Here is a 14,466-nt window from a genome sequence, read left to right on the forward strand (position 1 = left end):
CAGTTTCCCCAGATCACCTGAACTAATAACAGACCAGACCCCTTGTCCAGGATCAGAAAATGGCAAAAACAGCACCACTCCTGTCCACAGGTGATGTGTAGTACTGCAGCTGAGTCACATTCACTTCAAAAGAGCTTAGCTGCAATACCAGACAGGACCCCAGGAAAATTTTTTTTAACCCAGATTGGACCTCTGTGACCTCCCAGACATTTTTTGGTTGTCCAGTATGATCTCTCTTTCCTTAAGCATTGGCGTAAATGTTATCTTCTGTCTCTTCTATGGCCTAAAAAGAGAAAATTATAAGACAAATTAATTACAAAAAATAAGTAAACAATACTATGGAAAAAATATAGTATGCATGACATTTATAGGTCTATATTGGGCTATATAAAGGTCCAAAGCAGAAATATGGCAGAGCTGTTTTTGCTATGTGGAGAGGAAATTAACGTGTCATATATAGTCGAGTTGCGTCATTTTTCTCTAAGAGAGCAAACATAAGGAGCAGTCTGTGAGAGAAGGGGCATAAGGAGAAGTCTGTGAGAGAAGGGGCACTAGGAACTGTGGGTAAGAGGGGCATAAGGAGCAGTCTGTGAGAGAAGGGGCACAAGGAACTGTGGGTAAGAGGGGCATAAGGAGCAGTCTGTGAGAGAAGGGGCACAAGGAACTGTGGGTAAGAGGGGCATAAGGAGCAGTGTGTGAGAGAAGGGGCATAAGGAGAAGTCTGTGAGAGAAGGGGCACAAGGAAGTGTGGGTAAGAGGGGCATAAGGAGCAGTCTGTGAGAGAAGGAGCATAAGGAGAAGTCTGTGAGAGAAGGGGCATAAGGAGAAGTCTGTGAGAGAAGGGGCTCATGGAACTGTGGTTAAGAGGGGCATAAGGAACAGTGTGTGAGAGAAGGGGCATAAGAAACTGTAGGTAAGAGGGGCATAAGGAACAGTCTGTGAGAGAAGGGGCAAAAGAAGCAGTCTGTAAGAGAAGGGGCATAAGGAGCAGTCTGTGAGAGAAGAGACATAACGAGAAGTCTGTGAGAGAAGGGGCACAAGGAACTGTGGGTAAGAGGGGAATAAGGAACAGTCTGTGAGAGCAGGGGCACAAGAGACTGTGGGTAAGAGGGGCATAAGGAGCAGTCTGTGAGAGAAGGGGCATAAGGAACTGTGGGTAAGAGGGGCATAAGGAGCAGTCTATGGGAAAGAGGGCCTGTCTGTGAGAAAGTGTGGCATAACAAGAAATTGTGTAGGCATAAGAAACAGTCTGTAAAAAGTAGGGCACAGTAAAAGAAGTCTGTGAATGTGAAAAAAGCACATAAGGTGAGAAAAGCACATGAGAATCGAACCATCATGAGACAACAGGCATAGAGAACTATCTTTGAGAGAGTGGAAAGGAGGAGAAAAAAGGAGAAAAAACAACGGGGCGCTCCCTGTGTGGTATTTTTGGGAAAAGTGAAAATGAAAATACCCGCCACCAACACCCAAGGTGGCGTACTGACCTTGAGTCGATTGTACACAATGGTGGTGAGAAGGAATGGCGACAGTCTGCTGCTCTCACCCCTTATTATTCCGTCTACCCGAGGGGGACGGACAAGAATGCAAAGTAGGAGGAGTAAAAATGGGGGGTATTTTGAGAGCGCTACTGTCAGATGGCGATGGTCAAAATCAAGAAACGGTATGAGCCAGCACTTATGCAGGACTAACTTTTATTGAAAAAAGAAGTCAGGAAATAAAAACAGGACAACGCGTTTCGGCGCTCGCTGGCGCCTTCCTCAGGTCCACAATCATAAATTGGTGTAGTCCTAGCCGGAGCCCGCATGTAGGAACTCCAGCTAGGACTACACAAATTTATGATTGTGGACCTAAGGAAGGCGAGCGCCTAAACGCGTTATCCTGTTTTTATTTCCTGACTTCTTTTTTCAATAAAAGTTAGTCCTGCATAAGTGCTGGCTCACACCGTTTCTTGATTTTAACCATCGCCATCTGACAGTAGCGCTCTCAAAACACCCCCAATTTTTACTCCTCCTACTTTGCATCTTTGAGAGAGGGAGCATAATGGGGAAGTCTGTGAAAAAGTTGTCATAAGGAGCAGGCATAAGGGACAGTCTATGAGAGATAAGTCATAAGGAACTATATTTGAAAGAAAGGAATGAGGATCACTGTATGAGAGAGGAGACATACAGAGCTGTGAGACAGAGGGTATACAGGGCAGTCTGTGAGAGAGGAGACATAAAGAGCTGTGAGACAGAGGGTATACGGAGCAGTCTGTGAGAGAGGAGACATAAAGAGCTGTGAGACAGAGGGTATACGGAGCAGTCTGTGAGAGAGGAGACATAAAGAGCTGTGAGACAGAGGGTATACGGAGCAGTCTGTGAGAGAGGGGACATAAAGAGCTGTGAGACAGAGGGTATACGGAGCAGTCTGTGAGAGAGGAGACATAAAGAGCTGTGAGACAGAGGGTATACGGAGCAGTCTGTGAGAGAGGAGACATAAAGAGCTGTGAGACAGAGGGTATACGGAGCAGTCTGTGAGAGAGGGGGGCAGTTTCACCACATATATCCTTGCACTAAAAGTTGACATTGGACATGACTTCTTTGTCAATGAATTGCCGGGGTTCAGCTTTCTGTCAAATCATGTACCCTCACACATAAGGAAGACAGAACAAGGAGTCTGTGAACGGAGCTGTAATGAGTGGTGAGAAACTGCCAAACTATTACCACTATTCAGTAAAGCCTACTTTAGTTATTTAAAAGGTCGGTGTCAAGTTATTGGTGCCCCAACTCCTATACATTCTGCCTAGAGGGATTTACCATTACCTCAGCCTGACCCCTCTTACAATGAGGAACCAAACTCTTATATGCCACATAACTGCAGCGCAAAATAATATCAACAGCTTGTACAGAAATTACATATTGCTATATACATCTCATAGTCCACAGTAAATCAACATAACCGTATAGACGCAACAACACAACATGTGGGGAGAGGGGAACATCATTCACATGACAGCTTTGCCCATTGTAAACTTAGACTTACCTTCATACTAAAACTATATCCATCACTTGGTTCCAGTACTAATGTATTAACGTACAAATCTGAAAAAAAAAAATAAATAAATAAAAAATGTAAAATTGGTGCAAAAAATTAATATAAGATTGCAAGTAAATGCAATTATACTGTGGCTCAGTGATCTCCAAATTGTAGCCCTTCAGCTGTTGCAAAACTACAATTTCTAGCATGCCCGGACAGCCATTGGCCGTTTACAAAAAATGTGATCATATCCATCCACACAATCCATCAACCGAAAATAAAAAGCAACACCTGCCATACGTCATGCAGCAAAAAGCCTACAAATAAAGTAACTCTAATCCATCAGCCTCCACCCGATGCACCCGATTACCAACTGTTACAACTCAGCCCACTCCTTACCATCCGAAGACCACGTATCAGGGGCCTCTGATGATTTCAGCTGCTTCCCACTATGTCTCACAGGATGTACGGGCGATGGCACCCTTCCGGATCTGCCTGGGGAAGAAGACAATGGAAGACCTGCCAAAGAAATCGAGACAAGGAATTAGCAATTTAGTTATCTACTCCCGGAATATGTTGAGCCCTGAACCAGATAATAAACTCAAGACAACAGAGCAGGAGATGATGCAGAAGGCTGAGAACTGGTGGCCAACTAGAAGAAAGCATGTTAAAGGGGTACTCCCGCCCTAAGACATCTAATCCCCTATCCAAAGCCTAGAAAATGGGGCTTCGACGGGAAGCAGAGTGTGTAGGTGGCACAAACCCCTGTCAGACACTCTCTGGAGCCACCGTTCCGGACACTGGAGGGAAGCTGAGCTCAGTAAACAGCCGAGCAAGCCAGGACCTGATCTGCAACAAGGACCACCAAAGGGGAATGAGGCAGCAACGCCAAGGCCAATAAAAGGTAGAGGAGATGGAGCTACTGAGTGTATTAATGTCAGGGAGACAGAAGATTGGGCCAATTTCCCATGGTCTCACCTCTTCCAGGGACACAACATTATAGGAAGGAGGAGGGATGGAGCCTTGCACAACAGAAGGAAACATTTATATTAAAGGGGTACTCCGCCCCTCGACATCTTATCCCCTTATCTAAGGATAAGAGATAAGATGTCTGATTGCGGGGGTCCCGCCACTGGTGACCCACGTGATCTCAGCTGCGGCACCCCAGACATCCAGTGCATGGAGCAAGCTTCACTCCGTGCCAGATGATTGGCCGATGCGGGGCTGAGGCTCATGACGGGGGTCTATGAGAGGGGACGTGACGGCCATCATGCCCCCTCCATAGACTTGCATTGATGGGGCATGGTCGTGACATCACAATCGGGGTGCGGAAGTGACTTCACAAGCCTCCGGCGTTGCACCCAATGCTCTAAACGAATGCTAGGTGCAGCAGGGAGATCGCAGGGGTCCCCAGTGGCGGGACCCCCGCGATCAGACATCTTATACACTATCCATTGGATAGGGGATAAGATGTCTAGGTGCCGAGTGCCCCTTTAACGTGGGTCACCAGTCAGTTAAGCACAACTTTCCCCACCATGAACTAATAAATAAACAACACAAAATAAAACCAATAAGCACCTTACCAATTATAGAAATAGATACATATAAAGGACATACCTTTTCTGTCTACTTTCATCCTAGCTGGTGAATCTCTTGTTAAGGCACCTTGGAAAGAACAAATGTTTCCTGATTGTCAAACTGACCCAAAACTATCAATGAGGCAAAACTTGTTGGACTTGAAAATCAAAGAACTTTTTTCAAAAGTAGCATTTTCCACTATCATCTAAAGCCCTCAGGCATAACATCAGGGGTAAAAGTACAAAATGGAGCGTTTAATGATTATGAAGCGAGGACAGGTGCTGCACTTGCTTCATTGGGGATGAGTAACAGCTGCTATCATTAACCGGAAACTCACTGCTAATGCCCATCATTAACCATTAGCCATTTTAGCTTATTGGATCCCCGCGATCACGTCGCAGGGATCCAATGAGCCCCCTGAGCTAACTGTCAAAAGTAATTTAAGCCTTAGATACTGTGATCGACAATGATCAAAACATCAAAAGGCATGAATTACTATTGCCAGTTAGCTCAGGGGGCTCATGGGGCCTCCACGTCGTGATCGCTGGAAGTTTAAATGGCAGCAGAGAGTCCCTTTCCCTGCCTATGATTGCATAAAAGGTGTAATATAAAAATATAAAAAATTATGTTTTTCAAATTATATAAAAGCCCCTCCACTAGTAAAAACAAAATCACTCGAATCAACCGTGTTTGTAACTGCCTGAGCTAATAAAATATAATTATTATGATCCCAAATAGTGAACAATAAAAAAAATTATAAAAAAAGCAAACGCCAAAAATGCTGAGTTTTGGTCACATCTTATATCAGAAACACATGAATAAAAAGTGATCAAAAAGTCCCATCAAAACAAAAATGGTACTGATAGAAACTACAGATCACGTCGCCAAAAAAATGTAGTACAATAACAGAAAAACTATATAAATTGGGTATCATTTCAATCACATTGACCCACAGAATAAAGAAAACATATCACGTTTACCGTAGAAGTGCATTGTGTAACCCACCCCCCCCCCCCCCCAAAAAAAAAAAAAAAATGGACGAAATTGCATTTTTCTTTTCAGTTGCCCAGAAATAAGAAGGTTTTTTCTTTCCCATATGCTTTATGGTAAAATGAAAAGTGTCATTACAAAGTACAATTGGTTGTGCAAACAACAAGCCTCATGTGGGTCTGTGGATGAAAAAATAAACAGTTAAGTCTCTTAAAACCGTGTAGGAAAAAAACAAAAATACAAAATTGAAAATTAGCCGTGTCTTCAAAGCCAAAATAAGTTGTATCCTTAAAGGAGTTCTTCACTGGAAATCATTTTTATTTTTATTTTTCAAATAAACTGGTGCCAAAAAGTTAAACAGATTTGTAAATTACTTCTATAAAAAAAAATCTTAATCCTTCCAGTACTTATCAGCTGCTGTATACTGTATACCACAGAGGAAGTTATTTTCTTTTTGAATTTTCTTTCCTTTAAGGGGTTAAGGGAGTTGTTGTTCATTCATTCTGCATGTTCTCTGCTTCTTTCTTCTACAGCCACCCTAGGTGAGTGGTTGCTCAATAATCCTGCAGATAATACTTCTAGCTGTCTCAATCATCCTGATAAATGGTATCTCATTGTTTATGGCTTAAAGGGGTATTCCAGGCCAAAACTTTTTTCATATATCAACTGGCTCCGGAAAGTTAAACAGATTTGTAAATTACTTCTATTAAACATTCTTAATCCTTCCAATAGTTATTAGCTTCTGAAGTTGAGTTGTTGTTTTCTGTCTAACTGCTCTCTGATGACTCACTTCCTGGGAGCTGTGCAGTTCCTATTGGGATATTCTCCCATCATGCACAGCTCACGGGACGTGACATCATTGAGCAGTTAGACAGAAAACTTCAGAAGCGAATAACTATTGGAAGGATTAAGGATTAAGATTTTTTAATAGAAGTAATTTACAAATCTGTTTAACTTTCCGGAGCCAGTTGATATATACATATAAAAAGGTTTTGCCTGGAATACCCCTTTAATGTATTTCATGTGTACTAACTGGTGGGCCTTCCTACCCTGCTAAACCTTCAATTCCTAGGGGCATCTGAGTACAGGGAGCCATTATTAGAACTAGTGATGAGCAGTAGGGGCCATATTTGAATTCACGTTATTTTGCGAATATATTGACGATTATTCGTCCTATGTTAATTCACTTTTTTCCCATGCGAAAATTTGCATGAAAAAATTGCATAAAGATTTGCATTACGAATATTTGTGCTCAACACTAATTAGGACCCCAGGAAGGCTGCTGTTATAGGTGAAGTCTGGTCCACTAGTGTTACGCCGAGCGCTCCGGGTCCCCGCTCCTCCCCGGAGCGCTCGCAGCGTTCTCTCATTCGCAGCGCCCCGGTCAGACCTGCTGACCGGGTGCGCTGCGATATTACTCCCAGCCGAGATGCGATTCGCGATGCGGGACGCGCCCGCTCGTGATGCGCATCTCGGCTCCCGTACCTGACCCGTTCCCCGTCTGTGTTGTCCCGGCGCGCGCGGCCCCGCTCCTTAGGGCGCGCGCGCGCCGGGTCTCTGCCATTTAAAGGGCCGCTGCGCCACTGATTGGCGCAGCAGGCCTAATCAGTATTCTCACCTGTGCACTCCCTACTTATACCTCACTTCCCCTGCACTCCCTCGCCGGATCTTGTTGCCATTGTGCCAGTGAAAGCGTTTCCTTGTGTGTTCCTAGCCTGTGTTCCAGACCTCCTGCCGTTGCCCCTGACTACGATCCTTGCTGCCTGCCCTGACCTTCTGCTACGTCCGACTTTGCTCTTGTCTACTCCCTTGTACCGCGCCTATCTTCAGCAGTCAGAGAGGTTGAGCCGTTGCTGGTGGATACGACCTGGTTGCTACCGCCGCTGCAAGACCATCCCGCTTTGCGGCGGGCTCTGGTGAATACCAGTAGCAACTTAGAACCGGTCCACCAGCACGGTCCACGCCAATCCCTCTGGCACAGAGGATCCACCTCCTGCCAGCCGAATCGTGACAACTAGCCTAACAACCCACATGTATTTTTACAACATGACTAAGTGAAAGATAATGAAACATACATACTTGGTTCACTGGGTTTATCCTTCTTGTACCTTCTCATAAGAAAGACAATTCCCAAGAGAATTGCAGAAAAAATGATGACGCCTCCAGTACTCAATCCAGTAATGAATTTAGGGTCTTCAAGCAAAGGCACTAGAAAGTCCAGAGAATGGGTTATGGATGTTTGCAGTTATTTTTCCTTGTCAAAAGGGGATATTGTGACTGAAGGGAGTAACACATGTTTGATGTCTACTGTGTTGGGTGGCTGGTAGTAAGCCACCTGTATAGACAGGGGAATTTTATTGTATAGTTAGAGCTGGACAAAAAGGATTTATTTTGTGTTTTGATTTTGAGTGTAAAGGCTTTATATGTTTTGCTACTGTAGAAGAATCTCGGTTTAAAAGTAGCTTCTTTATCCCTGTCTCTGACTTCTGTTTGACTGGTTCTATGGAGCTAATCTCCCACAGTACTTACAATAGACATCTAGAAGAATGTTTTTTTGAGTTGTCTTCCCCTCGGAGATTATCATCTCACATGTGATGGTTTTCTGGTGATCATCTGGAGATGGGGTAAATGTTACAGTAGATGAATTCTTCCAGACGCCGGACACATCACTCTTCTTCCATTGGAAAATGAAGGATGTTGCAGGACAGTTCCCAGAAGGAGCGCAGGTCACTGTCTTATCTATACCAGCAGTCAGTGCCCCAACATCTGAGATGACCGGTTCTCCTGAGAGAGCTACATGAGAAATTTCTAGTGTGTTTTATTTACATTTTTTATCATTGTTATTATTAATAATAATATCAATTTTAGAAACATTACCTTTATGAGAGAAGTACATATAAATCATAGAAAGTTTTAAATAAAGTAACAATGAAGTAGTTGTATCTGCTCACCCTCTGTATTATCCTTGCTGCACGGAACAACAGAATGTCCAGCGCAAGGCTCGGGGAACACAGGTTTATTCAACAGACATAGTAGACAGACATCATGATTTGACAAACATGCAGGTGACGTGTTCCGGCCTTAGCAAAATGGCCTTAGTCATAGTATGATTAAGGCCATTTTGTTAAGGCCGAAACACGTCACCTGCACGTTTCTCATGTCCTGATGTCTGTCTACTATCCTGTTGAATAAACCCGAGCCTTGCGCTGGACATTCTGTTGTTTTACTCCAATGTTTTAAATACATACAGTATCATGAATAAACAACCCGAAAACACACATGCAATAGACATGAACTTGACTAAGTAATAGACTATGTAGAGAGAAGAAAATGACCCTTGCAATGGTGCTGCTGGTTCCAATGAAGAAGTAAAAGCTAAACCAGGAGTATTTTCAAGCAAAACCAGGAGTATTTTCAAACACTGGAGTGGTTTATTGAGCATGAAAAATGATAAAAGTACAATGAGGACGCGTTTCGGGGGAGCCACCCCCTTCCTTAGATCAGAGACTGATCTGAGGAAGGGGGTGGGTCCCCCAAAACGCGCGATCCTTGTACTTTTATAATTTTTTATGCTCAATAAACCACTCTGGGGCTTAAAAATACTCCTGGTTTGGCTTTTACTTCTTCAATGGAACCAGCAGCGCCATTGCAAGGCTCATTTTCTTCTCTCTACTTTGACTTCCATCAGGACTGGATTGCTCCTTCTCCTGGGACCCGGGCTCAGCAGCTGTCCCTCCTCTTCACACTGGTAACCCACTTGGTGCGGAATTTTAATTCGCTTAAGGGGAGCGGCCACTACCTAAGGGCTATGCTCGCCCAGTGACGGTTTCCGTCTCAGTAACACCAATCGTTTAAGTGGTAACACACGAGGCGTCTCCATTGGTCTCTTTTTCTCTTCTATTTTTAAGTTATAGACTGGTCCTGAGGAGCCACATGAAGCTGCTTATATAGTCATGTAGTAGGAACATTGAAAATGTGGGGTGTAAGCTTACAAGCTTTTCTTGGGGGTCAGGCTGCTTTTGCAGGTTTGAATGATGGTACGGAGTCTGATGTGTTGAGGTAGCAAGTTTCAACGTATGAGGATGGACAAAAAAATCCTGGAGATAATATTTGAGGAACGGACATGAGAAGACCAAGGAAGGAAGTTTTCTGAGGGTCAGAGATTAAATGTTGGGAGGTGTCGGGATTTTAGTGTAGAGATCTAAGGAGGAGGCAGGATATTGACAGCCTTATATGTCATTCACAGTGTTTCTGAATGTATTTATCTGGCAATAGATAGCCAGAAACTGACAGAGTGGAAGAAGGAAGACATAGAGTAAATGCCTTTGAAGAGACAGCAGTCGGCACAACCTACTAGGGTGTATATGGGCAGTCAAGCTGCACTGAAGGGTGAGAACAATGGGCCGGTAAAGGTGGTGCTCAATCTCAATGAGGTGTATGCAGGTAAACAACATAGCAAGGAAGAAATAACTAGAGGCCACTCACCAGGTCCGTGCTCCAAGAATTTTTATTTTATTTTCAGTGCTTTAAAAACGCCAGCAAGACGAGGTCAGACATCTGGATGGCACTGCAATTGCAGCGCCATCCAGGTGTCTGACCTCGTCTTGCTGGTGTGGTAGGCCTCAGGGGTTGGGGTAGTGTAGTCAGTATAACAGGGGTTAAGGTTAACCCTATTGTTCGTGACGCCAGGCTGCGGGCTAGTATGTTGAGGTAATTCTCCGGCCTATCGCCGCCCTTCCCAGTAATGATAGGTGCATGAAATGACTGAAGGTCCACAAGGAAGTTGAACTTAAACTTGGATAAACTTTACTTAAAGACTTGTGGTACATCCAATGAACAGTAACAGTCTCATTAATACAGTCTCCGTACACTTCAGTGACTGACAGTTGTTGTGGACCTTGACTTTTGATATAAGTCTCCGAATTTAGGGTTAATTGCGAAGATCCGTCCGGATTTAGGGGTTAGATAAAGTCCGGTGATCTTGCAGAGTGTTTAGGGATTGATTACACTCACGGTTTTGTAAAGATCAGCCGTCGCCGCAAGGCTCAGGCCTAACTCACTGATGACAGCAGCGCAGATCCTTCCCTGTCAACAGCCCACGAGGAAAGAGAGTGAGTAATGGCCGCCGCTCCCTTATATGGGCAGGGGCAGGGCCGTTCTGGATTGGTCCAAGTCAGCTGTCACTCACCGTTACATAGCCTGATGGGTAAACACCTGACTTCCTCCAAAGGTCCTTGAACTACAAACCATAGAGTCTTTGGAAGGCGTCACGTGACTCGCAGGTCCTGCGACGCTAACTAGGTAAGCACACCTACTATATAAATATATACATTAAATTTAAATAATGTTATTTACAAAAGGGGTGACAAGGGGCTAACTAAGGATGAGGACCCCACCTAAACCTAGGGACTCTGGCTTTGGGGACCCCACCACAAGGCAACGGAGGCAATCCGGTGCCGGGACACCACACTGGCATTTTTAAAGCACTGAAAATAAAAGAAAAAATGTTGGAGCACGGACCTGGTGAGTGGCCTCTCGTTATTTCTTCCTTGAGACATGGATTAAACCTGCAGCGGAGTCACCGCATTGTAGCCTAATGTTTAGGTAAAGAGATGGTGATACCCTATATATATATATATATATATATATATATATATATATATATATATACAGTAGACTTCCTCTCCAAGGGACTACAATGTTACCAAAATGGTGCAAGAAATCAACCCAGGGATCATGGAAAACAGATAAACAGTAAAAACCCCTCCTATCCCAGTTGGAAGGGGTTGTTGCACTTTTAACAGTTTGAACTTATATGTAAAAATCTGGAGAGATTCATTTTGCTTTCTATGTTTTCACCAAAGCCATACATGAATGTCAGAAGAAGGATCCTTCGAAAGAGAAATCATTAATACATTTCTGGCACAGGCATATTTTGAAGTCTAATGTGAAAAATTAAAATGTTTTCAAAAATATATAATTTGGTCGAATATATTCAAAAAACCTATCCTCTATCCCCCGTGATCTCCTGTTTAGAGCCCTGGCTCTCCTATATAGCAGTGCATCACAACCCCCGCCCGAAGTGCGTGCCACCATGCTCCTCTATGTAGTTCTATGGGAGAGCTAAAAAAAAATGGCCAAATGGCTCTTCCATAGAGCTGTATGAAAAGGGCATGGCGTCCCCGCTTTGGGCAGGGGTCGTGACGTGACGTGCCGGGGTTCTAAAATACAAAAACAGTGTTTTTTGGTTGCGCCATACATTTTATGATATAATGAGTTATGTCATTACAAAGGACAACTGGTTGCGCAAAAAACAAGCCCTCATACTAGTCTGTGGATGAAAATATAAAAGAGTTATGATTTTTAGAAGGCGAGGAGGAAAAAATGAAAACGTAAAAATTAAATTGTCTGAGTCCTTAAGGCCATAATCGGCTGAGTCCTTAAGGGGTTAAGGAGCAGGACACCTGTCTTTTTGGCAGGTGTACCTGCTTCACTACAGTTAGCAGTAAGCAATCTATGTGGATCACTGTTTACTATTTCTGTTCTAAAAGAGTTAGGTACCCTTCTTCTGGACCAGCCAGTATTCACTGGGCAGGAGGCATACAGGATATACCTTTTTCCTGTCAGAACAAGCTATGTCCACTACTGTATGGCTACATAACCAGCTGAGGAGCAGAATGTGCACCACAGGCTAATGCTGATTCTGCTCATGAGGGAGAATTACATCACATGCAAAGCAGGGGCTCCTGTCATTTTGACAGGGGTCCCAACTCTTATGCAGAAAACATTTGAGTGCTATGCATTGCTGTTAACTGTATGGCTACAGAAGCAATTAAGAAAATCTGAATTAAAAGTGGTCTTCTGTTAGGGGGGTCTTCTCAAAGAATCCACAATGTACAGTGGTCTGAAAATTCACCCCACAATATCTGGTCCATATAGGGGGGTGGTCTTCTCAAAGAGAAAAGGTTTCTTTGTACTGTATGTACTTACAGCAGACATCAAGAAGAATGGTTTTTCGAGTTGTCCTCCCTATGGAGTTTGTCATCTCACATGTGATGGTTTTCTGGTGATCTTCTAGAGATGGGGTAAATGTTATAGTAGGCGAATTCTTCCAGATGCCGGACACATCACTCTTCTTCCATTGGATAACTGTGGAGCAGTTTCGTAAAGGAGCGCAGGTCACTGTCTTATCTATACCAGCAATCATGGTTCCAACATCTGAGATGACCGGTTCTTCTGAGAGATCTAAAAGAGGAACAATTAATGAGTTTACAGAATTTACTTTGATTCATGTCAATATTATTATTATTAATATTTGTAATGAGCGCACCTGACCCGTCTGTGTATTTCTCCCTGGTCAGGTAAGAGTTACAGTCTTTGACCAATCAGTGGGTTGTATTTCTGGCCTCCAGTCTTTCTGGCTTTGCTGCTGATTTTAATTCACCTTGCACTCTTGTCTGTGTCTGTGCACATGTACTTTGTATAGCCATGGCGTATTAGTTTAGTCTTGTTTGGCTTTTACCAGTGTTCTGCCTGTACTATGGTCATTGTTTTCATGTCTTATTTTGTATTTGTCCTGTAACCAGTTCTGTGTCTTGATTAGTGTTCCTGAATCTTTACCAATGTTTAGTTGTGTTTTTATTTTGCATATTCCTCCTGGGATAGATCCTGTCCCACATAGTTGTGTGCGCCTAACTTGAAGTCTATTTGTATTTTGTGCCCCTCCATGATTGGAGTTTGGTTTTGTAGTTTATTCAGTTGCTCCTATTGGTTGGGTCCATTTCCTGAGCTTTGTTATTTCCCTAACATAGGAGTCAGTTTTTTTGCTTTGCTTCTAGTGTTTGTTCTGTATATCCTGATCTTGGTCCGTGTTCAGACCTGTGGGTCTTTGTGCATTTTTGTGTTTTGTCTAGTGTAATTTGGTTGTTGTGCATCCTTGATCTATATAATGTCTGACTTTAATTTACCTGTCCACCCCTTGCATTCTGGATTTAGTTTTGCTCTTATAAATTTCCTAGCATCCTGTTTCATTCATGTTATCATATCTGCCATTTATCTTGCTCTGGTTACAAGGCTTTTGTCTGTACACTATATACCTGCTGCTATATTCCCTGTTTGTTGGTTATGGTTTATTTACCTCTTTTATGCTGACATGTTTCTTACCTTGTACTGTACCATTTATTGTTTTGACCATGACTCCCCTGCACTTAAGTTATTATAGGGACCAGCTCCATGTTGTAGAGTGAACGTTTTAGGGTGGCTATGCAAGTAGGCAGAGAAAGAGGTTCAGGGTCAGCTTAAGACTCACTATTTACTGTCCTATGTGACATTGTTGTTGTTCTTTATCTTCTTCTTATCATTTTTTTTAGAGCAGTTATCTTCCAGAGTGGTTTATATAAATACAGAAGGGTGTAAAGAAGTGTTTTGTCCACATCATGCAAACTTACCATTACTAGTCATACAGCCCCATTTGTTTAATTAACATAACTAGGTCATGTGATCACCAGTCTGACTCTCCAAACCTTCCATTGCTTAATGTGTAAGAGCAGGATGTCAGTTCTGGGCCAGCTGCCTTCCTATGAACTACTGGATGACATCATCACCTACCTGATCCCTTCCCACCCCTCCTATCTCTATCTGCTATCTTAAGGGATCAAGATATACAGTATAGTGCTTATACACCTCCCCTAAGACTGTGTTCACACATTGCGTTGCTGCAGTATTTGTTTTTTACATGATTTTCTTAAACTCATGACAAAAAAGGTGATATTTTTCCACAATTGTGCAAATAACTGTAGAAACAATGAATATGCAAACACAGCATAAAGTCTTCAAATCTAAAACACTTTATTTGTGATTATAGGTCAAATCAGATGACTTGTA

General features: G+C 43.1%; 1 protein-coding gene and 1 long non-coding RNA gene across 2 annotated transcripts; both read right to left on the reverse strand.

Moving 5' to 3' along the window:
- LOC130294490 (uncharacterized) lies at nucleotides 1–3,512 on the reverse strand. The gene is made up of 3 exons (XR_008848515.1): nucleotides 3,415–3,512; nucleotides 3,022–3,080; nucleotides 1–283 (listed from the first exon to the last, which is right to left on the reverse strand). It is a non-coding gene; the product is annotated as an uncharacterized LOC130294490 (long non-coding RNA).
- A 1,017-nt stretch (nucleotides 3,513–4,529) lies between these two features.
- Nucleotides 4,530–13,777, reverse strand: LOC130294292 (myeloid cell surface antigen CD33-like). The gene is made up of 6 exons (XM_056543905.1): nucleotides 13,747–13,777; nucleotides 12,574–12,828; nucleotides 8,113–8,376; nucleotides 7,663–7,791; nucleotides 4,633–4,680; nucleotides 4,530–4,555 (listed from the first exon to the last, which is right to left on the reverse strand). The coding sequence occupies exons 1-6, from the start codon at nucleotides 13,775–13,777 to the stop codon at nucleotides 4,530–4,532; spliced, it is 753 nt and encodes a 250-aa protein (XP_056399880.1).
- Nucleotides 13,778–14,466: the final 689 nt, after the last annotated feature.

This window comes from Hyla sarda, chromosome 10 (assembly GCF_029499605.1).
Source record: "Hyla sarda isolate aHylSar1 chromosome 10, aHylSar1.hap1, whole genome shotgun sequence".
Lineage (NCBI taxonomy): Eukaryota > Metazoa > Chordata > Amphibia > Anura > Hylidae > Hyla > Hyla sarda.